Below are 25,833 nucleotides of genomic sequence, written 5' to 3'. Positions count from 1 at the left end.
TATTATGAATGGATATAAAATAAATGCCTTTGTTAATATTAACTTTAAAAAGGGGTTTTTGAATGAGTAGAAATACATTTTGTGGGGAAATATACTATTGCAAAGAATTCGGACTCATTAAGGATTGAAAAAAAAATTAAGATATTGATTTGGCCAACTACCTCTTATAACTCTCACCAGACTTTAGTTCGAGAAAAATACCGACTACTTCCTCTACTATATATATACAGGGTGGCGCAAAAGTAATCCTCCTATCAGAAAATGACATACATTTTACGATTGGCCCCTAATGTCAGTTCCGTTTTGACATTTATTTTTGTTTTAAACACATGCGAAATACATATTAATAAACAATGTTACGCTACACTGTTCCAGAACGCGGAATATTAATGACTACTTATTGACCAATAATCGGACGGTGACTTTAGAACACATCAATTTCGTTGCAGATTTCCTGGCCGTCCTACTGGTGAAACACTGCGATGTTTAGCCGCTAGCCTCTAAGAGAGTTGCACAACAAAAGAGGTTAACGGGCGGGGGAGAGGCGGTAGTATCCGTTCTTCAGAAACTATTGCTGTTATAGCCGAGGATATCATGGAAGCGTCGTCGACATCGACCAGACGACGTGCCATGCAAATGGGTATCAGTCGACGGTCTTTACAGCGAATTTTTGTACAAGATTTCAAGATATTTCCGTATAAAGTCCAGATGGTTCATCAGCTGTTTGCTGCTGACTGCCAATCGCGTATTACATTTCAAAGCAATGATCAAGGACTTCTTTTTGCCGCAACTTGATGAGTTGGGATGGGAAAACATGTGGTTCCAACAGGACGGTGCAACGGCACACACTGCGCGTGCCACAATCGATATGATGAAGGATGCATTTCTCAGGCGCCAAATTTCACGTTTTGGCGATTGCACCAGTTAGCCTAGATATATGGAGGTGGTTTCGGAAACATATACCTTAATTGTACGAAAAGTACTAATTGGTAGAAAATTTGGTATTGAGTGAAGGGATAAGGTTGAAATTCTCAAATTTAAAATTGAGGACTTCGTTGGCATCAGGAATTGAGATATGGAGGAGGTTTTGGAGATGTGTGCCATAATTGTACGAAAAGTACTAAATATGGTAATGGTCGAGGGAATAAAGCTGAAATCCTGAAATATGATATTGGGATCTTTATTGGTATCTGGAATTGAGATATTGTACGGAAAATTTAGAAGATTATGAAAGTGAAAAATCATGATTACGATGAGGCATGACAAGTGCTATCCCTTGTAGAATGCGAAGGGAACATCCGATTTGGCACAAATAATTAGTATTTCCTTAATTTAAACTTTTCAAATTTCAATATTTCTGTCAATCGTCTAATCTACATGTCAATTTTATTTTTCTCCGATATTTTCGAAAAATTACAATTTCTAAATCGTTTTCCGAGGCATTTGCCATAAAACAGGCCAGTAATAAAACAATTGGATATAGGGATGAAATCGAAGGCGTAATTTAAGTTTAGACAACTCAAAAAAATCAGTTTAATGTTTCATAATTTTTATCTAAATAGTTTTCTTATTGTTTAGTTTTTGCTCAAAATTCCCCCTAAGCTAACTGTCTGTTTTCCATATTTTGAAAAATATATATAACTTTGCAGGAGTTTTCCTTAGTCACAAATAAAATTCCATACTCGTTATTTAAAAATTTCCGCAATCAAAATATCCCATCACAAATGAGATATTCAGGATTTATTTTTTCCCGTTCCAATGTTTTGGATTTTCAATAAGAATTTCTAAATATTGACATCAACATTTCGTTTACCTGAAACATGACTAAGTCTTGGCTGGAAAAAAATATGCTAAGCTTCCTATAGTAAAATCCATGTACTTTATTTGAATAAGTACTCTTTTCCGGTTTTGCAGGTCACGCCCTAACTCGTGTAATGGAATTCCATTGATGTGAAATCCCATATTAAAGAAGGAATAATTTTACAAAATGTTATGAAAAATCCGCAATGGTGTTCTTCACACTTCAATGAATTCTTGAAATTTAATTTCGTATTTCAATACTTTAAATATACCAATACACCAATATGATATTATCGTGAAAATTACATGAAATTTGAAAATGCCTAATTAAATATACATTTTTCCTAAGCGGGTAAGTTTTCAAAATATCCTTAGAAATAAAGACATATTTCCCTACAGGAGAACTGATATTAAATAAGGAATATTTACATTTCATAAAATTTTCATGTCAATTCTAGGTATATGTCATTTATAGGTTTACCGTCAATGGAATTCCACGCCACGATTAAGGGCGTGATTTGCAAAACCGGAAAGGAGTAAATTTTCCGAAGCATTAAAATAAATTACCTTAAATTAAATACAGGAAGTTAAGGACTGTCAATATTTAGAAATTCTTATTGAAAATCCAAAACATTTAAAATGAAAAATAAGTCCCAAATATTTAAAATGTAGTGGGGTATCTCGAGTGTGGGAAATTTAATTAACAGTACGGAATTTCAAATAAACCTCGGAAAACGATTTGGAAATTGTAATTTTTCGGAAATATCGGAGAAAATGTTATAAATCAAATTGGCATGTAAATTGGGCGAGTGACAGAAATATTAAAATTTGAAAAGATAAAATTAATGAAATATTAATAATTTGTGCCAAATCGGATGTTCCTTTCGCATTCTTCAAGGGATAGCTTCATGGTAATCATGATTTTTTAATTTCATAATCTGCTAAATTTTCCGTACAATGTCTTAATTCCAGCTACCAACAAAGATCCCAATATCAAATCTTAGGATTTCAGCTTTATTCCCTCGACCAATACCATATTTAGTACTGTTCGTACAATTATGACACACATCTCTAAAACCTCCTCCATATCTCAATTCCTGATGCCAACGGAGTCCTCAATATTAAATTTGAGAATTTCAACCATATCCCTTCGCTCAATACCAAATTTTCTACCAATTAGTACTTTTCGTACAATTAAGGTATATGTTTCCGAAACCACCTCCATATATCTAGGCTGACTGGTGCAATCGCCAAAACGTGAAATTAGGCGCCTGAGGAATGCATCCTTCATTATATCGATTATGGCACGCGCAGTGTGTGCCGTTGCACCGTCCTGTTGGAACCACATGTTTTCCCATCCCAACTCATCAAGTTGCGGCAAAAAGAAGTCCTTGATCATTGCTTTGTAATGTAATACGCGATTGGCAGTCAGCAGCAAACAGCTGATGAACCATATGGACTTTATACGGAAATATCTTGAAATCTTGTACAAAAATTCGCTGCAAAGACCGTCGACTGATACCCATTTGCGTGGCACGTCTTCTGGTCGATGTCGACGACGCTTCCATGATATCCTCGGCTATAACAGCAATATTTTTTGCAGAACGGATACTACCGCCTCTCCCACGCCCGTTAACCTCTTTTGTTGTGCAACTCTCTTGGAGGCGAGCGGCTAAACATCGCAGTGTTTCACCAGTAGGACGGCCAGGAAATCTGCGACGAACTTTACGTTTGCTAAAGTCACCGTCCGATTATTGGTCAATAAGTAGTCATCAATATTCCGCGTAACATTGTTTATTAATATGTATTTCGCATGTGTTTAAAACAAAAATAAATGTCAAAACAGAACTGACATTAGGGGCCAATCGTAAAATTTATATCATTTTCTGATAGGAGGATTACTTTTGCGCCACCCTGTATATATATAGTAAAGGAAGTAGTCGATATTTTTCTCGAACTAAAGTCTGGTGAGAGTTATAAGAGGTAGTTGGCCAAATCAATATCTTAAATTTTTTTTTCAATCCTTAATGAGTCCGAATTCTTTGCAATAGTATATTTCCCCACAAAATGCATTCTATTCATTCAAAAACCCCTTTTTAAAGTTAATATTAACAAAGGCAGAACTTATTAAATTTAAATTAATTATATTTTATTTATTTTATATCCATTAATAATAATATCTTATAACATAATCCTATAAATAAATATATGTTGTCATTGAGAGGTCTCTCTCGTCCAGCGAGTTCAAGAGTCAATTATGAGAACAAAAACTCAACGCCAGTGGTTAGTAACAGAAATGATGCGTCTCAGCAATTTTACACGAGTCACATTGCATCTTAAAGTCCCATGTCAGTTTGCAATTGCAGCGGGTTTCGGTTAAAACTTTCTTCTGCTCAACGCTGTAACCGCATTCCCGGCAAAGATGGTTACATCTATCTTGATCTTCCTCCGATAGATCGTCATTGTTCGTTCCAGCTGCACACTGACGTCCAACCATACCATTCCATTGTGGCACTGCATCCAGTTCGCAGTAGTTGGGGGAATCGCGCATAAATACCAATACATCTAGGGGAATGTTGTCCCACAAGATACGAGAGTTGATAATTGTGTTCTCCAACAAAATACCTTCGTCGTACATCTGACGAATGTCGTCGGCAATTTCTTCGAATGGTTTCAAAACTTGTCGACACACTTGCTGGGAGCATTTGCCACTTGGAGCCATTGCGGTGCAAACACATTGCGTGGTGAGAGATTTTTCCAATAGATTGATGATGGCTTTGTAGTTGTGTGTGAAAATCTTGCCATAGAATTCATTTGGAAAGTTGACGTCAATGTGTCTTCTCAGTAGTATCTCTGCTGCCTGGGGATTATCGGAACACTGCGATGTGTAGGGGCTATCAGAGCAGGGACCACATCCTGCAATCATGCCACTTGAGCAGTTCTTGGCTGTGGTATAAATAATGGCTGCCGTTGCAATTGCCTCCACATAGGCACCTTCTCTATCCAATTCCGATGATTTGGCAGCACGTCTCAAAATGAAATCTGATGTGGGACAGTTCCACCGTTCCCATTTGAAGGATCGCTGGCAGTTTTCCATGGCCATTTCCATACTCGAACTCATGATGTTGTCCAGCGAGAAAGGAGTTTGTCTTTGGGTGTAAACGATGTTTTTGGTGGTGGTGTAAATACGTTGTGCCGCCATGTAATTCAGTTGCTGCAGCAGGGATGCTTGACAGATCTCCAGCAGGAAAACAGTGACGACGATGATATTTGTGTTAACCATTTTTCTGAAATTTTCTCTTCTGCTTATTTGTTGTTAATTACTTGAGTGTTGTTTGTTGAATGATGCCAGCAGTGAGATGTGTTCTCTTATTTATACCTACCAGGTATCAACACCCTTTGATGTGGAGATTTTCCAATAAGAAGAGGAGTAAGTTTGGTAAAAGGGGAATAATTTGATAAGACCTACGGAAACTTTGTTTTGGTTTGTGGGTCACAAAACTCTCATAATTGTGGTCAAAGGGAAATTTATAAAAGAAAATTTAATTCCAGGTAGTTTTCGAAGAGTTTCCCACGCCCTTGGGTGGTACATTCCACAACACTACTGGAAGTTGTGTGGAAAAGTAATTTAGATTACGATTTTGTGGGGCTAAACCCTTTGTTGTGTATGGATTACCAAAGGAAATATGAAATTAATTAGGGAAAGCTAGAAAAATTTTGTTTTAATTTCTCCACGAAAATTTTCTTAAGAAATTAGCTCAAAATTTGCAGATATGACGAATTATTTTAGAGGAGGACGATTTAAGGCCGGTTTCAGTACATCGATACGAGAATAAATGCAAATGAAACACACTATTACAAATGAGTTGATATTTTTAATTAATAATCTTGAAATAAATTTAAAATTTGAAAAACACATTTGGAATGGTTGTTTCTTTCGCATTTGTCGTACAAAAACAGGCCAGTATGTCAACAAATCAATATATGGATAAAATCGAAGGCCTAATTTAAGTTCAGACAACTCAAAGAAATAATTTTAATATTTCATCTTTTTTATTTAAATAATTGTCTTATTGTTTAGTTTTCTCTTAAAATTCCCCCTAAGCTAACTGTCTGTTGTCCATATTTTGAAAAAAATGTAAAATTTTGAAGGAGTTTTCCTTAGTCACAAATAAAATTCCATACTCGTTATTACAAATTTCCACAATCAAAATATCCCATAACAAATGTGATATTTAGGATTTATTTTTCCCCGTTCAAATGTTTTGGATTTTCAATAAGAATTTCTAAATATTGACATCAACATGACGCTTACCTGATAGCGACTTAAATTTCGGAGGGAAAATATCCATAACTTCCGATAGTAAAATCCAGGTAATTTATGATGCAATTGTGAAATATTTATTATTTTCCGGTCTTGTATGTCATCACGCCTTACTTGGTGACATGGAATTCCGTCACAAATAAAACCCAAGACAATGAAGGAATTTCAACATTTTACAAAAAATCCTTAATGGTAAACCACAAGGAAAGACATGGGTTTAAGTGAGCGAATTTCCCTGGCGCCACTCTAGAAAGACCAATTTAAAATGGAAACTCCATTTTATCAATGAATTTTTGAAAACTTCCATTAGCATTTCCGTACATCGGATATTCCAATGCATAAGCATGCTTTTTTAACTGCGTCGATATAAATATTGAAAATTTAATGATGATGACTCGTTTTGGCATTATGGTTTCTCCAAATGGAGAACTGTGACTTAAATATAACTTTTGTTTTCTTCAAATCTAGTACAAATCAAACTTGATCCGAAGAGGCCAAATAAGGCTGGGTTTTTGAAAATTCGTAGTAGGACGGTTCGAAAAGTACCAAAAGTTATTAATTATGATATCCTTTGTATTTGGTGAACCAGTACAGCTAGAATTCCTATATTTGGAATAAGTGTGACTAATAGAGTGTGTAATGGATGTACCAAAGGGTTATTCGCACTATAAGTGTACAAAAATACTAAAGGTTAATATATTTACTACCATTTCGTATCATGTAAACGGTTGGAGTTAGAAACTTGAAATTTGGAATGGGAATCAAGGTTGAGGAGTAGGCTCGATGTAAGAAAGTAATTTTGGGAGTGTGTACCCCCATTAATACGTAAAGTACTAAGCGGTACTAAATTTAGTACATTTTAAATTTAAAGGAACGGATGGACAAGGAGTCGTGAAATTTGAAATTAACATTACTGCCGGAATGTAGTATTGGGATATGGAAAAAGTTTTCGATATTTATACTTAAGTGTACGAAAAGTAGTAAATGGTACTGAATTTCGTACAATTTCGATTTGGGTGAAACGATAGAGCTGGAATTTTGAAATTGCATTCTGGGACTAAGAAATGAAGGTAGTTTTTAAAATGTGTACATATGTGTACTAAATGGTACTAAATATGGTACAATTTAAATTTTGGGTGAACCATTGGAGATGGTGTCCTGAAATTTGGAAGTAAGATTTCTATTGGACTCTATGATACTTAAGTGTACGAAAAGTACTAAATGGTACTAAATTTGGTACAATTTGAATTTGGATAAACCAATAGAGAGCTGGTATTCTTAAAATGTGGAAATAAGATTACTATTGCATTCTAAGTCTGAGGAATGTGGGTAGTTTTGGAAGTTCGAACCCATCTGTACTAAATGGTACACAATTTGGGTGAACCGATAGAGAAGGAATTCTGACATTTAGAAACAAAATTACTATTGCATTCAAGGACTGAATACCAAAACATGGACCTAAATGACTCATTTTTATACCCTCAGCCATATGGATATTATTTGATACGACCAAAACGTTCTTCGTCGAAATAACGGTTTTAGAGCCTAGGTCTCTTTGGACCAAATCCGTTTCAGGATATTTGGAGTCGATTTAGCGATGTCTGTCATTCTGTCCATCTATGGAAATCAATCTAGCTTCCGATTGAAATAAAGTAGGCTAATAAAATTTTACTCAAATGTATATTATGTCTGCAGGACTTTTGATATTGAAAATGGCTCATGTAGATCCATGTTTTGCTATAGCCCCCATATAACGGAAAGTTTTCACCCAAATAACGGTATCTCCCGATATTCGGTATTTTGATGGTTTTAGCGACATTATTCACCACAATTGTTTCAAATTTGGGTTTAGAAGTTCGTTATGGATACTAAAGCCTATGACAGAAAAATGTCTGTGCAGGTCCACGTCTTCTTACAGCCCTCATACAGTGGCACCTCACTATTATCGGTTTTTTGATGATTTTAGCAACATTATTCAATAGTTTGAAATTTGGTATTTGAAGTTCGTAATGAATACCACAGCCTGTGACAGAAAATTTTTTGTGCAGGTCCACGTCTTCGTATAGCCTTCATACGGAGACACCTCACTATTTTCGGTATTTTGATGATTCTAGCTACATTATTCACCGATTTTTTTTTTAAGTTTCGCATTTGAATATTTTAATGGCTTATGAAAAAAATTGCCTATGCAGGTCCACGTCGTCGTATAGACTCTAATATAACGGCTACATTCCATATTTTTAAAATTTTAACAGAATTTTTAACGGATATTTTTTTTTTTTGAAAATTGTCAAATTCGTTCCGAAATTGGCCCGGTCGAACTTTCGGCTATTTAACTTGTCACTTCTTTAATGTTAGTAGTTATTTTTAAACATTTAAAAGAATTTTTAACGGATTTTATTTTTTTGAAAATTGCCAAATTTGTTCCAAATGGCGGAAGGTGTTCAAAGTTCTCTCCAGTCGAACTTACAGCTTTTTAACTTGTCATTTCTTTAATGTTAGTTGGTATACTTTTCGTATCAATCTTTTGAAAACTACTGACTTTCGAATTTTTTTTAAAAAATTAAATTATTTAAAAAAATAATTCTTTTTAATTGTTAATGGCTTTTCTCCAATTCGCAATTACTACCCAAAAAACTATTTGTTTCCAATCTAGCCGACATTTATGAATTAACTACCCGAATACTATGTGGTAAGACCACTAGTCTATGTTTGATCAGTGATTGTAAGTCTTTTAGGCGTTTATCTGCTGATATTGGCCCCTAATAATAGTAATCCGGACGTTGATTATATATCAATGAAGTCGATGTTCTGTGCGTCGCTGTTGTCGTCGTCAGCGATAAGATTATCAGGAACTAAGAAAACGGAGATAATATTTTATTGCAACTTAATTATGATATAGAGCAGGCAGGCGGCCGTTTGTTGGCCAATTTCGTTGGCCAGAAGATTAGTTGCGTTCGGTATAGCGTGGTAGACGGTTCAGTTAACACTCTCAGCTGGTAAGTTCCGAAGGAAACGGCAATTTCTCAAGGAATTAAAAGTGAAAAAGGATTTCCTCTTTGTTCCATTAGAGCACAACAATCCCGTTTTACTATGATAATAACCGCAAAGGTAGTCTCGATTGGATTGGGCTTAGCCCTCACAGCGTTCACTGTCTCCACCATTGTTCTGGCAGTGCAAAAAACCAATTTGCAAAATGAATTGAATGAAACCAAGGAAAAATTGGATCTTCTGGAGGAGGCCTTGAAGACAACCACAACCACTACAACATCAACAACATCGACCACCACCACCACCACAACGACTCAGGCACCACCATCAACGGATCCTGAACCAACCACCCCTACAACTCCTGCTCCTTCTCCTCAACCGGTAAGCTTGTAAACACGATTATTCCCATTTTTCGAAGGGGTGTAACCCAGGGAGCCTTAACTGCATAAATTCCTCTTCGATTACAAAAAAATTTTGGAATAAAAAATATTCCCCAAAATTTAGATATGATGTTGTCGGACACCTATAAGCGATAACAAGTCTTTGGCGGTTATTGATCTCTTATCGGAGTAATTCGGTAAACACATCGTAACATTTTTTTATTCTTTTAAAATTTATATCGGTCATAAATTTCCGGCCCCGCCTGAGTAGAGAATAAAAAAATTACGGGGTCTCCTGAAAGTGAAAACAAATTAAGATTCGGTAAAAAAATATTACCTCACATTTAAAGCTATCCGATTTGTAATCCTTTTCGCTAAGGATGCTAGACAGTGACCCCTGGGGCCATCTACTCTACACTAGAACACCATTGAGGTCATCCACTCTACAGCAGACGATTACTGAAGTCATCTACTCTACCGTAGAAGACCACTGGAGTCATCCACTCCACCGTAGATGACCACTGGGGTCATCTACTCCACCATAGATGACCACTGGGGTTATCTACTCTACCGTAGACGATTACTGAGGTCATCTACTCTGCAGTAGACGACCACTGAGGTCATCCACTCTACAGTAGACTACTACTGAGGTAATCTACTCTACAGAAAATTATTACTAAGGTCATCTAATCAACAGTAAATGGCCACTGAGGTTATCTACTCTATAGAAGATGACCGCTAAGGTCATCTACACTTCCATAAATGACCACTGAAGTCATCTACTCTACATAAGATGACCACTAAGGTACCGTAGATGGCCATTGTGGTCATCTACTCTACAGTAGACGGCCAACCTCAATGGCCTATACATTATACAGTAGACCGCCATTGAGGTCATCTATTCTACAGTAGACGACCATTGATGTAATCTACTCTGCAGAAGACGATAATTTATTTTCTTTTTTTGCTTTGCTCCACAGATAAATTATCGCCTGCCCGGAAATTTGTTGCCAATCAATTATGATTTGTATTTGCATCCTGATGTTGGCACCGGCAACTTCTCCGGCCAGGTCAATATCCGCATCAGTTGTGTCGAAACAACAAATACCATTATCTTACACTCGCTGTACATGACAATCACCAATGTCTATGTGACGGGTGTGGGCAGCAGTACCAATTATGTCAAGAACTATAGCTTGGATAGTGTCCGTGAATTCTTGATTATCGAAATGGCGGAAGAGATTGTGGCACCACGGAACTTTACTTTGGGTATTCTTTTCGAAGGCAACATGGATGCCAAAATTATTGGTTTGTACTCATCCTCCTATACGAAGCCGGATAATACCAAAAAGTAGGCAATGTTTAAATAACTATTTGAAAAAGAATTTTTAAAATAATCTCCATGTTTTATTAGATGGATTGCCACATCGAAATTCGAACCCACCTATGCCCGTCAAGCCTTCCCCTGTTTCGATGAGCCCGCAATGAAGGCCACCTATGAAATCACTTTGGTCTATCCCAATGAAGGTGGCTATCATGCCCTCTCGAACATGGATGTCATGGTAAGATATTTTCTTTACGGAAATTTGGCCTTTTCATCACATCTCTCCCCCATTTGCAGCAAGAAGTTAACCAAGGCACCCACACCGAAGTCTATTTCACAAAGAGTGTACCGATGAGCACCTATTTGGCCTGTTTCATCATTTCGGATTTCCAGAGCAAGGGTGTCACCATCGACACCAAAGGCATTGGCGAGGAGTTCCAAATGCGTGTCTTTGCCACCCCTGAACAATTGGACAAGGTTGACTTTGCCGTCGAGGTTGGCAAGGGCGTTATTGAATACTATGTCCAGTACTTCCAAATTCCCTATCCATTGCCAAAATTGGGTAAGTGAATTCGGATCGATGATTATTGTAACTGGTGACCGCTACTCTACCGTAGATGATCACTGAGGTCAACTACTCTACCGTAGATGACCACAAAAGTCATCTACTCTACAGTATACGACCACTGAGGTCATCAATTCTACAGTAAACGACCACTGAGGTCATCTACTCTACCGTAGATGACCACTGAGGTCATCTACTCAACCGTAGACGACCACTGAAGTCATCTACTCTACCGTAGACGACCACTGAGGTCATCTACTCTACCGTAGACGACCACTGAGGTCATCTACTCTACCGTAGACGACCACTTAGGTCATCTACTCTAACGTAGACGACCACTGAGGTCATCTACTCCACAGTAGACGACCAATGAGGTCATCTACTCCACAGTAGACGACCACTGAGGTCAGTAAACGATCACTGAGGTCATCAACTCTACAGTAGACGTCCACTGAGGTCATCAACTCTACAGTAGACGTCCACTGAGGTCATCAACTCTACAGTAGACGTCCACTGAGGTCATCTACTCTACCGTAGACGTCCACTGAGGTCATCTACTCTACCGTAGACGTCCACTGAGGTCATCTACTCTACCGTAGATGACCCCTGGAGTCATCTACTTCACCGTAGATGGCCACTGAGGTTATCTACTCTACAGTAGAAGACCACTGAGGTCATCTACTCTACAGTAGAAGACCACTGAGATCATCTACTCTACAATAGAAGACATAGTCTTCTCTGCAGGGGACGAACAGTGAGACCATCTCCTCTGCAGTTGATGACCACTGTGGTCACCTATTTTAAAGGTCATCTACTCTCCGGTAGATGACTATGTGGTCATATACCTCTCTGTATATGAAGATTATTTACATAATTTAACAAATCTTTTGGAATTTCTCTTTCACTTTTCCCAGACATGGCTGCCATACCTGATTTCGTATCTGGTGCTATGGAACACTGGGGCTTGGTGACGTATCGTGAAACAGCACTGCTCTACGATGAAAAGGTCAGCTCCACAGCCAACAAGCAACGTGTTGCCAGTGTCATTGCCCATGAATTCGCGCACATGTGGTTCGGTAACCTGGTTACCATGATGTGGTGGAATGATTTGTGGCTAAACGAAGGTTTCGCCAGTTACATTGAGAATAAGGGTGTTGAGGCGGTGTTCCCCGAATGGAAAATGGTGAGTTCAGAGAACTCTCTCAAAATTCGATTGCTAATAAGTCTTTTTTTTAGCGAGATCAATTCATTACCGGTACCTTGCATGGTGTTCTGTCGCTGGACGCCACCTTGGGTTCACATCCCATTGTACAAAAAGTGGAAAATCCCGACCAAATTACGGAAATTTTCGATACCATCACCTATTCGAAGGGATCTTCGATTATTCGCATGTTGGAGGACTTTTTGGGTTCGGATAATTTCGAGCATGCGGTGACCAATTATTTGAATGAATTCAAATACAAAAATGCCGTTACCGATGATTTCTTGACGGAAATTGACAAATTGAATTTGGGCTTTGATGTCAAGGCGATTATGCGCACCTGGACCGAACAGATGGGTCTGCCGGTTGTTGAGGTTGAACAGATCTCGGCCACGCAATACAAGTTGACCCAAAAGCGTTTCTTCTCCAATCCCGATGACTACAATGGCGTTTATGATGATTCACCCTTTGAGTATGTTTTTTGTTTTATCTTCCGGATTGTATTTGCATTCTCTGGAACGAGTGTTCTTAAATGTTTTTTTATATTTTAATTTTTTTTTTGCCACGAACAGCTATAAATGGTCCATACCAATTACCTACAAGACCAGTGCCAGTTCGGACGTCCAACGTGTCTGGTTTTACTATGACCAAAATGCCGGTAAGTCTTTTGATGCGGTCTTGTTTTAATGGGTGTCGTATTTCTTATCTCCAACCGATTTATTTCCATTTTCTTTCTTTCTTCTCTAATTGCAGTCACAATTAATTTGCCCAGCGCCGTGGAATGGATTAAATTTAACTTCGACCAAGTGGGTTATTATCGCGTTAATTACCCCATTAGTATGTGGGAAAATTTGGCCAACAAATTGATTGAGAATCCAAATGTAAGTTTTTTTTGAAATCAGAAATAGTATTTTTAAGAAATCCAAAAATCTAAAACAATACTGGGCGACAAAATTAATTTTTTTCAAAAATTATGGGAAAAATCGAGCAGATTATGAAAGTAGAGCTTTAAAAAGAACATGTATCGGCGTTATGAAAGTTTACATCGTAAATTACCTAAATAGAGGGGACACGTTGAGGTCATCTACTTTAAAGTAGATGACCACTGATGTCATCTACACTGCAGTACACGGCCACTGAGGTCATCTACTCTACAATAGACGACCATTGAGGCCATCTACTCTACAGTAGACGACCATTGAGGTCATCTATTCTACAGAAGACGACCATTGAGGTCATCTACTCTACAGTAGACGAAATCATCGGAAATAACCTAAATAGAGGGGACACGTTCCTCAGGGTTTTAATCATATTTTCCATAGTTTTTTTTTTCTACGTCAAAAGAAACCAAGTTAAAGCCAAATAAATTACCCCCGATACCCCCAATTTTTTGTTATTACCATGAGGTCCAGACCCATTATTTTATACCCACCCCCCATTGTATGGAGGGTATATTAAGTTTGTCATTCCCTTTGTAACACCTCGAAATATACATTTTAGACCCCACGAAGTATATATAGTCTTGATCTGCATAAAATTCTATGTCGATTTAGCGATGTCCGTCCGTCTGTGGAAATCACTCTAGCTTCCGAGCGAAATGAAGTGGGTTGATACAATTTTACACAAATACATATTATGCCTGCAGGACTTTTGGTACTGAAAATGGGTCATATAGGTCCGCGTTTTGGTATAGCCACCATATAACGTTACCTCCCGATATTCGGTATTTTGATGATTTTAGCGACATTATTCACCGGAATTGTTTCAAATTTAGTATTTGAAGTTCGTCGGATGCTACAGCCTATGACAGAAAATTGTCTGTGCAGGTCCACGTCTTCGTATAGCCCCCTATTAAGGGTACCTACCTATTTTCGATATTTTGATGATTTTAGCGACATTATCCGGAATTGTTTCAAATTTGGTATTAGAAGTTCGTAATAGATACTTCAGCCTATGACAGAAAATTGTCTGTGAAGGTCCACGTTTGGTATAGACCCTATGTAATGGTACCTCCTTATTTTCGGTATTTTGGTGATTTAAGCGACATTATTCGCCGGAAATGTTTCATATTTGGTATTTGAAGTTCGTAATGGATACTACAGCCTATGACAGAAAATTGTCCAGGCAGGTTCAGGTCTTCGTATAGCCTTCATATAACGGCACCTCCTTATATTCAGTATTTTGATGATTTTAGCGACATTATTCACCGGAATTCTTTCAAATTTGGTATTTGAAGTTCGTATTGGATACTTCAGCCTGTGACAGAAAATTGTATATGCAGGTCCACGTCTTCGTATAGCCTCCATAAAACGGTACCTTCGATATTCGGTATTCTGATGATTTTAGCTACATTATTCACCGGAATTGTTTCAAATTTGGTACTTGAAGTTTGTAATGGATGTTACAGCCTATGGCAGAAATTTGTCTGTGAAGGTCCAAGTCTTCGTAAAGCCCCCATATGACGGTACCTCCCGATATTCGGTATTTTGATGATTGTAGCGACATTATTCTCCGAAATTTTTTAAAATTCCGTATTTGAAATTCGTAATGGATACTGCAGCCTAAGACAGAAAATTGTCTATGCAGGTTCACGTTTTGGTATATTTGGTACCGGAATCGTTTTAAATTTGGTATTTGAAGCCTGTAATGGATACTGCAGCCTAAGACAGAAAATTGTCTGTGTAGGTCCACGTTTTTCAGCCTATCACAGAAAATTGTCTGTGCAGGTCCACGTCTTCGTATGCCCCCATGTAATGATACATCTCGATATTCGGTATTTTGATGATGACAAAAAAATACTTATGCAGTACCACGGGTTTGTATAGCTTCCATATAAAGTTTTTCATTTGAGCGGTATTTTTCGGCGGATTTTTTTTTTTTTTTTTTGAAAAATTTCAAGTTTTTTCCGAATGTATAAAAATTTCGGAACTGCTTTTTTGGTAAATATCGTAACTCAATCGTAAAAAAATACTTGAATTGGGGCTATCCTTACAAGGGGACCGATATGACCCATTTTCTTTACCATTGATTCAGGATGTAATCCAAAGATCGCTATCAAATTTAAAAGCCCTATTCCAAAAATTGTGAAATATATATCTCAAACTATAAGGGTCCCTTTGTATGTGATCAAAATTGTACAAGGGCCTTAGCAAAATCTGGCCTAAGGACCCCAAAACTCCTTTGCGGGTTTGGATCTAAAAACGAGTAATAGCAAGTCCACTTGGAATATTCCTTAACCTTAAAACTGTCTATTGTACAGTGAAACTATAAGGAAATTTGCTGGAAATTGCAAAAAATTCAGAAGTTTTTCAGAAATAAAGCAATATTTTTACAAACAAAAATTTGAGCTATTTTCAATGTTACATATAAATTATACCAATTTCTGTTGTTCGGAGACTCACAATAAAATTTTATCTAGAATAATTCTTCCTTTAAAACCTTTCCCAAAAAATGAAGTATAAAGGGAGATTTTGGCTCCGATTGGTTTCGTGTTAAATTAACAGCATAAAAAGCAAAGAGAAAATTTGCACTTTTCGTACACTCGATTCGAATCTGATTTCCATAAAAAATATATAATATAAAAAATATACATGATTTATTCTGAGATTTATAGCGAAATTTTGTTTGGAATATTTTTTCTTTTGACAACTTCCGCTTAAAACGAAATTTTATGTTACTTATAGACATTAAATCAAAAAAAGTCCGAGGAAAAATTTATCCAAAAAAAAATAGGGAATATTTTCGATTTTTTGTTTGGAATATTGATTCAAATATTTTTTGGTATACAATGAAAATAGAGGTTTCTTTTCTTTGGTGACTCATAGTAAAATTCGGTGAACAATATTTTTGTCTTTAACGTCATTCTTCTAAAATAATGCTTTGATGGAGATTTTTGCGTAAACTCACACAAAATGCAGCTTTAACCCTAAAATGTATATGAGTTATTGGCGCTTACGTTAAATTTAGACTCTTCATGTCTTCTAGGACCCATAGAAGAAATTTGTGATAAATAATTTTGTGGAATATTTTGAATCGTTCCGATCCCGTTTAAATGGAGTTTTTGACCATATTTAAGAGAATGGACCAAAAAGACACCTTTATTGACTCGCTAGAGGGTTAACATTTTAGACCAAAATATTCCCCGTTTCTCTATCTACAATATTGCAGAAGACACTATATCCCTTAAATGCACGGATCCCGATGAATCTTAATATCCAAAAGTGTACGAGAGGGGGTAACTTGCACCCTCTATTTAGGTTACTTTGCGAGGTTAACTTTCAGTGTCTTTTTCTGTCTTCTTTTTTTGGGTCTTTTTTATAATCTGCTGAATTTTCTCCGTAATTATTTTTTATGTTCACAGTGTAATTAATACTTTCTATGGACCATGACTATGAGTCTAAAAAAAATATTAAAAAAATAAAGTTTTAAATTGGGAAAAAAAAACATTATCTTAAAAAAAATTCGAATCGCTTTGTTTTCAGGTCTTCTCGGTCGGCGATCGTGCTTGTCTGTTGAACGATGCCTTCTCCTTGGCTGATTCCACCCAATTGGCTTACGACATGGCCTTGGATATGACCAAGTATTTGGGCAAAGAAGATCAATATGTACCCTGGAGTGTGGCTGCCTCCAAGTTGACATCACTCAAACGCACTCTAATGTACACCGATGTCTTTGTGCACTATAATAGCTATGCCCGTGAACTAATTGAGCCCATTTACCAATCGGTTGGATGGAATGTTGGCGAGGATCATTTGCAAAAGTGAGTGAAATTAAGTTATTTGTTGTTAAACGATTTTCATTATTTTCTTTCTTAAGTCGCTTGCGTGTCACCATATTGGGTGCTGCCTGCTCCCTGGGTTTGCCCGCCTGCCTGAATCAAGCTTCCGCCGAATTCGACAAATGGTTGGCCAATCCCAGTACACGTCCCCACCCTGATGTTCGTGAAACAGTCTACTACTATGGCATGTTGAATTCCGGCAATGAGGAAAACTGGAATCAAATGTGGAACCTCTTTGTCTCGGAGACCGATGCCAGTGAGAAGAGCAAACTGATGTACGGTCTTGCTGCTGTGCAAGAACCATGGATTTTGAGTCGGTAAGAAATGGGGAAATGTTAAAAAACATCACCACAGAATTTTAAAAATTATTTTTCTCCCCAGCTACGTTCAACTGGCCTGGGATGATTCATATGTCCGCGGTCAGGACTACTTCACCTGTCTGCAATATATTGCCGCCAATCCCATTGGTGAGCCCATCGTTTGGGACTATGTTCGCGAGAACTGGTTGAATTTGGTCGAACGTTTCGGTTTGAACGAACGTTATCTGGGCAGCATGATCCCCTCGATTACCTCACGATTCTCGACTCAAACTAAATTGGAAGAAATGCAATACTTCTTTGCCAAATATCCCGAAGCTGGTGCCGGTACTGCGGCCCGTGTTCGTGCCTTGGAGACTGTCAAGAATAATATCGCATGGTTGGACAATAATTTGGACTTGGTTCGCCAATGGTTACTGAAGCCATGAAATGTGGTTTTTTAAATCGAAATTATTTAGTTGTATTAAATATGAGAAGGTAAAGATTTAATCTGCATTAAAATCAGGTCAATAAAATTTTGATATTTATTTTTAAAAATTGAATTTTTATTTTCGAAAGAAGTTTTGCGATATTCAATGGAGAAATATTTTATACCATTTCGTATCATGTGAACGGTTAGAGCTAAAAACTTGAAATTGGGCATAGGAATCAAGATTGATGAGTAGGGTCGATGTTAAGAGGTAGTTCTGGAAGAGTGTACTCATGTACATAAAAAACACTAAACGGTACTAAATTTGGTACAGTTCGAAATAGGAGAAACGGATGGAGCTGAATTTTTGATATTAACGTTACTGGCGGAGTGTAGGATTGGGATATAGAGGTAGTTTTCGAAATTTTTTCTTATGTTCACTAAAAGTACTAAATGGTACTAATGATACTAAATTGGTACAATCTGGATTTTGGTAAACCGATAGAGCTGGAATCCTGAAATAGGGAAAATAAGATAAGATTGGGAAATATGATGCAGGTTGTTACGGAAATTTGTACTTATGTGTACTAAATGGTACTAAATTTGGTACAAATTGGAATTGGAAATAACATTTCTATGGGAATGTAAGATTGAGGTGGTAGTTGAGGTAGTTTTGGAAATTTGGAGTGTAAAATTGGGGTATGTAAGAAGTTTGGGAAACTCGTACGTATGTGTATTAAATTGGGTACAATTTGGTCTTGGTTAAACGGATTGATCTGGAAATTTAAAATGTTGGGTTTTTTTCTGGTGGGTAGGGCTAAAATAAAGAGTTGTAGTTTGGAAATACGTTTAGCAATCGTACGAAATGTACAAAATGATATACAACTTGGTATTGTATGAACGGATACTGCTTAAAATCTGAAATTTTGTATTAGGAACGCTGCAAGTGTGTAGGGTTGACATTTGGACGTGGTTTTCGAAATACTTACTAAAAAGTACTTAGTACTACTAAATTTGGTATTTGGATAAGGAATTGAGTGGGAAGTCTATATTTCTAACACATGGCCGGGAATTTGGAAATACGTACTAAAAAGTACGAAAAGTACTACATAGTATTAATTTTGATATTTGGGGATGAAATAGAGCTGGAAATTTGAAATTTGGAGTGAGAAAGACTTTGATGTTTTGTACGATAGAGAATGTATGAGAGATGGGGATGGGGGATGGAGAAATGGGGTTGATGTAAGGATGTGGTTTTGAAAATGTGTACTAAGTGTACGAAACTTTGAAAAAAAAAATATGTTTTGGCTAAACGGAAGGATTTGGTAATTTGGTGAAATGTGTACTACAAGTGTATAAAAGTACTAAGTAGTACTATATTTGGTACAATATGACATTGGATGAAGGGATAGTGCTTTAATTCTGATATTATGGACGCTGTTCATGTGTAGCTTGAGCATATGGAGATGATTTCGGAAATGTGCATTATAATTTTACGAAAAGTATTGAATGGTACTAAATTTAGTATTGGGTGAAGGGACATGACGGAAATCTAGAAATTTGGCATGGATGTCACTGTTGGTGTCTGTGGTGAGATTTGGAGGTGGTTTTGGAAATGTGTACCATTTGTTATTGGGTGAAGGAATAGAGCTGATATTAAGGTCTCTGTCGGTATCTGGAATTTAGACAATGGATGGTTTTGGAAACGTGTTCTATAAATGGATTGTACGAATAGTACTAATTAGTACTTAATTTTGTATTGGATGGAGGGATAGAGCTGAAACCGTAAAACTTTATGTAGCGATGACTGTTGGTGTTTAGGAATCAGATTTGGAACTATTTTGCAAATGAGTTCAGAAATTATAAAAAGGAATAAATGTTACTGAATTTGGTAATGAGTGAATGTATAGAGGAGGAATCCCGAAATTTTATATTGAAATCTCTCTTGGTATCGGGCGTTGAGAGATGTAGATTGTTTCGGATATGCGTACTTAATGTTACCAAATTTGATATTGGGTGAAGCGATAGAGCTGAAATTCTGAATTTTTATACTGAGGTCACTGTTGGTTCCTAGGTCTTAAATATAGAGTTTTGGACAAAAAAAAAAAAAAAAAAAAAAAAAAAAAAAAAAAAAACGGATGTAGGTCCATTGTACAATGGCTTTACTAATACCCTCCTTGGTAAACTTTCAAAATGACTGACTTTTTAGGTCCTTAACTGCACACACAAAGGGATCCAAATATTTCAAGCAATAGTTCGCAACATTTTTTAAAGTGCTTTGGATAATGTTAAGAATCAATGATTTAAAAAAGAGGTCTTATGGGTCCACTTTTTTGTATAATAAATGCCGATATTAAGTTTTAGTCATATTTTCCACTTAATTTTCAAAAAAAAAAAAAAAAAAAAAAAAAAAAACTTATAAACACTCCCTTTCTCAGAACAGGTAGAACAGCACTTCAAGAAATCTGATTCGAAAATTTGAAAATACTTCTCCTCCATTTAGGTTACTTGCTTTTGTAAACTTTCAAAACGCCGATTTTCAATTCTAGATCTTCTGGAAAAAAATAATTTTTATCACCCAGTGCTATTTTCTTTATATCCGCAAATTATTTCACGATATTGGGACTTGTGCAATGTTTTTTTTTCTGTGAATTTTTTCCATATTTTGATATCGAATCTCACCATCGTCCGAGACGGAAAAAAACTGGCGTTGATGTCTCTAGAGTTGAAACAGTAGTCTTAGCGATGAGTGTCACACTGGGATGGCTAACTTCCTATTCTTGGCTATATAATCTACGATGCATACTGACGTCGTGAGGTTAAGTGTCTGCTCGAATCAAATTCATTATCCCTTCTGGGGGTCAGTGAGTAGGCAAAAGTTTAAATTATTTTAAAATCTTAACAGTTCTCCTGATCGACGTATTTGAAACTAACTGCTTATTATGAAAAAAAAAAAACTATTAAAAACAATTTTGAAAATATGCCATGACGTCTTTATCTAATTGCGCGCGAATTCGAAACACAAAGTCCTCTCTCCACATACCCCAAATTGGGTTAGATATCAGGGCGATTAGCTAATACTCGATTAGATATCATTCAAAATGTCACATTCAATTTGTTCAATTGTATTCTCGAGTATAACAACATGTTGACAGAGACAAAAACCCGATTGGACATATCTATTAAGCGGTGTCGAACGCAACTAATTGCGATACACACACCCGCCGAAACTGATAAGCTATTCTCTTAAAAAGATTGCAAGTCATTTGGCACGATTTGTTGCTGAGCATAAATGAATTATGTTCGTTATGGTTGATTGTGGTTAATGGAGGGGAGGGGGGGGGGGGGGGGGGGGGGGGGGGGGGGGGGGGGGGGATAGGACGTAGAGATAATAAATCAAAATTGGCAAAATCAATTTAGATAAAATATAGAAATTGATATATGATGTATATATACTATGAGCCTTTGATAGTTGTATGGCATTTGTGGGGTATCCGAAAGTGAGCATATATAAATGTTATGATATTCAAAACTCGGACACTTCGACTATATGGTACTGATATTTGAAAGAAGAAATACCGGAGTCTTGATTTAAGTTTTGTTAAAGCATAAAGCTGTTCATATGAAAGGTGACGTCAATACGAAGGTTTGCATACGGTCTCTGTATTGGTTCATGAGTTACAGCTATTTTACTAATACATTACATTTCGAAACAGGATTTTCGAAAATATTTCAGTGATTGAGTGACTTACTGATTCATCATCCGCCCAGAAGAAACGGTCTAAGCTAGATTTACATGTGGGATCAATGTTGGTGTGTAGGGGTGAGACAGGGTTTTTGTAAATTAGAACTGTAAGTGTACTATAAGTACTAAAAGTTACGGCAAATAGAATTCATTTTATTGGACATACGGATAGAGTATTCGAGAAATTTGGAATTAGAGTCTCTGACGTTGTATAGGATAGACAAACTACTGAAGAATTTTTCGAAATTCTAACGTGTGCCAAAATTACTAAAATGTACTAAATTTCGTACCATTTGGTATTGTGGTAATGGATAGTGGTAAAATCGTGAAATTTGGTAAAAGAATTAGGTTTGGGATGTGGGTTAATATAAGGTTTAGGTATGTGTACTACGCTTATGGTGACTAGGGTTTGAAAAAAAGTAGCTTTGGAAGTGAGTATTACATGCATACGAAAAGTACTAAATGGTACTAAATTTGGCATTGAAGAACTAAAATTCTGAAGTAAGCTTGATATCTGAAATGTTGGTGTTAGAGTCGGTGTATGTGCGTAGAGTTGAGATTTGGAAGTACTTTGTGCGAAAAATACAAAATGGTACTAAATTCGGTATTTGGGGCAAGAATAGTGTTGGAAATACGAATATTTGCATTAGGGTCGCATTTTGTGCAGCGGGGTTTAAGATTTAGAGGTTGTTTTGGAAGTACGTTCTACAAAGTAACACAAGGTGGTTCTAAATTGGATATAAAGTGAAGAAGAAACAAGTAAAAAAGCTGTAAGTTCGGCCGGGCCGAACTTTTAATACCCTCCACCATTTGGTATAAATTTGGCAATTTTCAAAAAAAAAAAAAAAAAAAAAAAATAGATAAATAAAATCCGTTAAAAATTCTGTTAAAATCTTACAAAAATACCGAATGCCTATACGACGACGTGAACCTGCATAGGCAACTTTTGTCATAAGTTATTACAATATTTAAATGCAAAACTTGAAGAAAAATCTGTTTATAATGTAGCATCAAAATGCCGAATACCGTATATGGGGGCCGTTATATGGGGGCTATACGAAGACGTGGACCTGCACAGACAATTTTCTGGTATGGGCTGAAGTATCGATTACGAACTTCACATGCGAAATTTGAAACAATCCGGGTACATAATGTCTCTAAAATCATCAAAATACTGAATATCGGGGGGTATGGTATATGGGGGCTATACGAAGACGTTGACCTACATGGCCCATTTACTATTTTATGCTGCAGTATCTATTACGAACTTCAAATACCAAATTTGGAACGATTCCGTTAAATAATGTCGCTAAAATCATCAAAATACCGAATATCGGGAGGTACCGTTATATGGGGCTATATGATAACTTGGACCTACACGGCCCATTTACGAACTTAACCTGCCTACTGGCAAAATATACATGTGTGCAAAATTTTGGCCTTCTATCTCAATTTGTTCGAAAGATATCGTGATTACAACAGACAGACGGACGGACAGACAGACGGACATGTCTAAATCGTCTTAGAATTTTACGCTGATCAAGAATATATATACTTTGTTGGGTCTGACATGAGTATTTCGAGGTTGCCTGAAACTTGGCATATCCTAATGGATCCACATCATCAACAAAGACCTCAATATCAAATTTCGGAATTTGGGTTCTATCTCTTCACCCAATAACCAATTTAGTACCACTTGGTACTTTTCGAACAATTATAGTACACATTTCCATAACCACCTCCATATCTTAACCGCAGACACCAGCAGTGGCCTTAATATAAAATTTCGGAATTCCAGGTCTATCGGTTCACACAAATACAAATTGTACCAAATTTAGTACACATAAGTACTAATTTCCAAAACTACTTTACCTCAACCATACAATTCCATAAAAATCGTATTACCCAATTTCAGGACTCCAGTCCTATCGATTCACTTAGATCCAAATTGTTCTAAATTTATTTAGTACATATAAGTACGAATTTCCAAAACTAGTTTCATACCTTAATCATGCAATCCCATAGAAATCGTACTACCCAATTTCAGGATTCCAGTCCTATCGATTCATTTATATCCTAATTGAACTGAATTTAATACTATTTGGTACACATAAGTACGAATTTCCAAAACTTTCTACATACCCCAATCCTATACTCCCACATTGAGTGCAATTTCAAATTTCAGGATTCGGTTTGCCCAAATTCAATACATATTGGTACATATTTCGAAAACTACCTCCTTATTCGAATACTACTCTCCAAGAGCTTTACCGGTTAACCAAAATCAAAATTGTACTAAATTTAGTATATTTAGGTACGTTTAAGTACAAATTTCAAAAACTACCTCTATATCTCAATTCTACAATCCACCATCAATCTTTTTTCAAAATTTCAGGATATGAGCTCTATTGATTCACCCAAATCTAAATTGTACCAAATTTATTACCATTTAATATACATATGTACAAATTTCCATAACTACTTACATCATACAATCTAATAGGAATCATATTCCTAAATTTAGGATTCCAACTCTACCAGTTCTCCCAAAATTTAAATTGTACCGAATTTTGTACCATTTAGTACAAATTTCCAGAACTTCCTACATACCCCAATCCTACAATACAATTGTAATCTTTTTTCCAAATGTCAGTATTTTAGCTCTATCAGTTCTCCCAAAGTTAAAATTGTACGAAATTTAGAACTCATAAGTACAAATTTTCAAAACTACCCACTTACCTCAGTCCTACAATGCAATAGTAATCTTTTTACCAAATTTCAGTATTCCAGCTCCGTCCGTTCACCCAAATCGGAATTGTACTAAATTTAGTACCATTTCGTGCACACAAGTAAATTTTTCGAAAACTACCTCCATATCCAAACTACCCAATCTTACACTCCGCCAGTAATGATAATTTCAAATATCCTTATTCCAGTTCCGTCCGTTTATCCAAATTCAAATTGTACTAAATTTAGTACCGTTTAGTACTTTTCGAATACATGAGTATACACTTTCAAAACTACGTCCTTATGATACTCCCTAGTTCTCAACCTTGATTCCTTGAACCTTGAATTTCAAATATCCCTATTCCAGCTCCGTCCGTTCATCCAAATTCAAATTGTACTAAATTCAGTACCGTTTAGTACTTTTCGAATACATGAGTACACACTTCCAAAATTTTGTCCTTACCCTACTTCCTAGTCCTCAACCTTGTTTCCCATTCAAAATCTCAAATTGTTAATTCTAACCTTTCTAATGATACCAAATAGTACCAAATGTAGTACATTTTAGTACTTTTCGTACACTTATAGTGCGAATTTCCAAAAACCCTTTATTACATCTATCGTTCACTCCATCGGTGACCCTTATTTAAAATTTAAGATTTCTAATCCTACTGCTTTCTCAAATACAAATAGTGTCATATGTAGTACCTTTTAATGATTTTAGTACCGATCTAGTACGAATTTCCTTATCTGACCCCTTCGGACCAAGAGTGACCCTCACCCATAATTTCCTGTTTCTAGCTTCAGCCGTTTCGACTGGATGTTGATGAATCGTTAAGTCAATCAGTCTTTTATTAATATTTAGGTAGAGCTAATATAAGGGTCAAATAGGAAACATAGAACTGACTTTATCTGTTCCTCTCTCCTAACCATTAAAATTAAGAAAAATAGATTTTAAAATAAACTCCGTCGAATTTTTCGAAATCTAGAATTAGGGAGGTACTCTCGATTCGGTCATTTGCTTTGAGTCTATCCAAACTCAACGGATACTTTCTAACGCCTTTGGTTTTTTTTTCTTTCAGTGTAGAATTCTAATCAAAACTATTTAATCGCCTTCCCTCTCCCCCAATCAATACGACATTGCATATCGCAATAAGTGTGATTTCATCCATAAAGGCCGGTAATAAATCGATTAAAAAATATCAGATTAGTGTTATTCTTTCTGATTAGATGTAATCGACGAAAAATTATTTGGTGTTCGAAAAAGGTTTCAGTT

The 25,833-nt window shown here is 36.4% G+C and overlaps 2 protein-coding genes across 2 annotated transcripts; one reads left to right on the top strand and one right to left on the bottom strand.

Annotated features, from left to right (window-relative positions):
* Positions 1–4,084: 4,084 nt before the first annotated feature.
* Positions 4,085–5,083, bottom strand: LOC131806532 (wnt inhibitor of Dorsal protein-like). Its single transcript, XM_059130712.1, has one exon. The coding sequence runs from the start codon at positions 5,081–5,083 to the stop codon at positions 4,085–4,087; it is 999 nt and encodes a 332-aa protein (XP_058986695.1).
* A 3,887-nt stretch (positions 5,084–8,970) lies between these two features.
* Positions 8,971–18,196, top strand: LOC131806549 (glutamyl aminopeptidase-like). Its single transcript, XM_059130747.1, has 12 exons — positions 8,971–9,123; positions 9,196–9,496; positions 10,476–10,846; positions 10,910–11,057; positions 11,117–11,381; positions 12,299–12,567; positions 12,621–13,057; positions 13,158–13,243; positions 13,339–13,466; positions 17,067–17,344; positions 17,401–17,679; positions 17,744–18,196. Exons 2-12 carry the CDS (start codon positions 9,218–9,220, stop codon positions 18,105–18,107), a joined length of 2,904 nt encoding a protein of 967 aa, XP_058986730.1. The 5' UTR covers positions 8,971–9,123; positions 9,196–9,217; the 3' UTR covers positions 18,108–18,196.
* The last annotated feature ends 7,637 nt before the right edge of the window (positions 18,197–25,833 follow it).

This window comes from Musca domestica, unplaced genomic scaffold, assembly GCF_030504385.1.
Source record: "Musca domestica strain aabys unplaced genomic scaffold, Musca_domestica.polishedcontigs.V.1.1 79, whole genome shotgun sequence".
Classification (NCBI taxonomy): domain Eukaryota; kingdom Metazoa; phylum Arthropoda; class Insecta; order Diptera; family Muscidae; genus Musca; species Musca domestica.
Note: the sequence above shows the minus strand (reverse complement) of the source record. Positions and strands in the feature narration are given on the sequence as shown.

Bases quoted from the DNA above. Each gene is read 5' to 3' on its own strand.
- LOC131806532 (XM_059130712.1), bottom strand. From the start codon at position 5,083: ATGGTTAACACAAATATCATCGTCGTCACTGTTTTCCTGCTGGAGATC.
- LOC131806549 (XM_059130747.1), top strand. From the start codon at position 9,218: ATGATAATAACCGCAAAGGTAGTCTCGATTGGATTGGGCTTAGCCCTC. The intron at 11,058-11,116 runs GTAAGATATTTT...CCCCATTTGCAG, and splicing joins TCTCGAACATGGATGTCATG to CAAGAAGTTAACCAAGGCAC. The intron at 17,345-17,400 runs GTGAGTGAAATT...TTCTTTCTTAAG, and splicing joins GGCGAGGATCATTTGCAAAA to TCGCTTGCGTGTCACCATAT.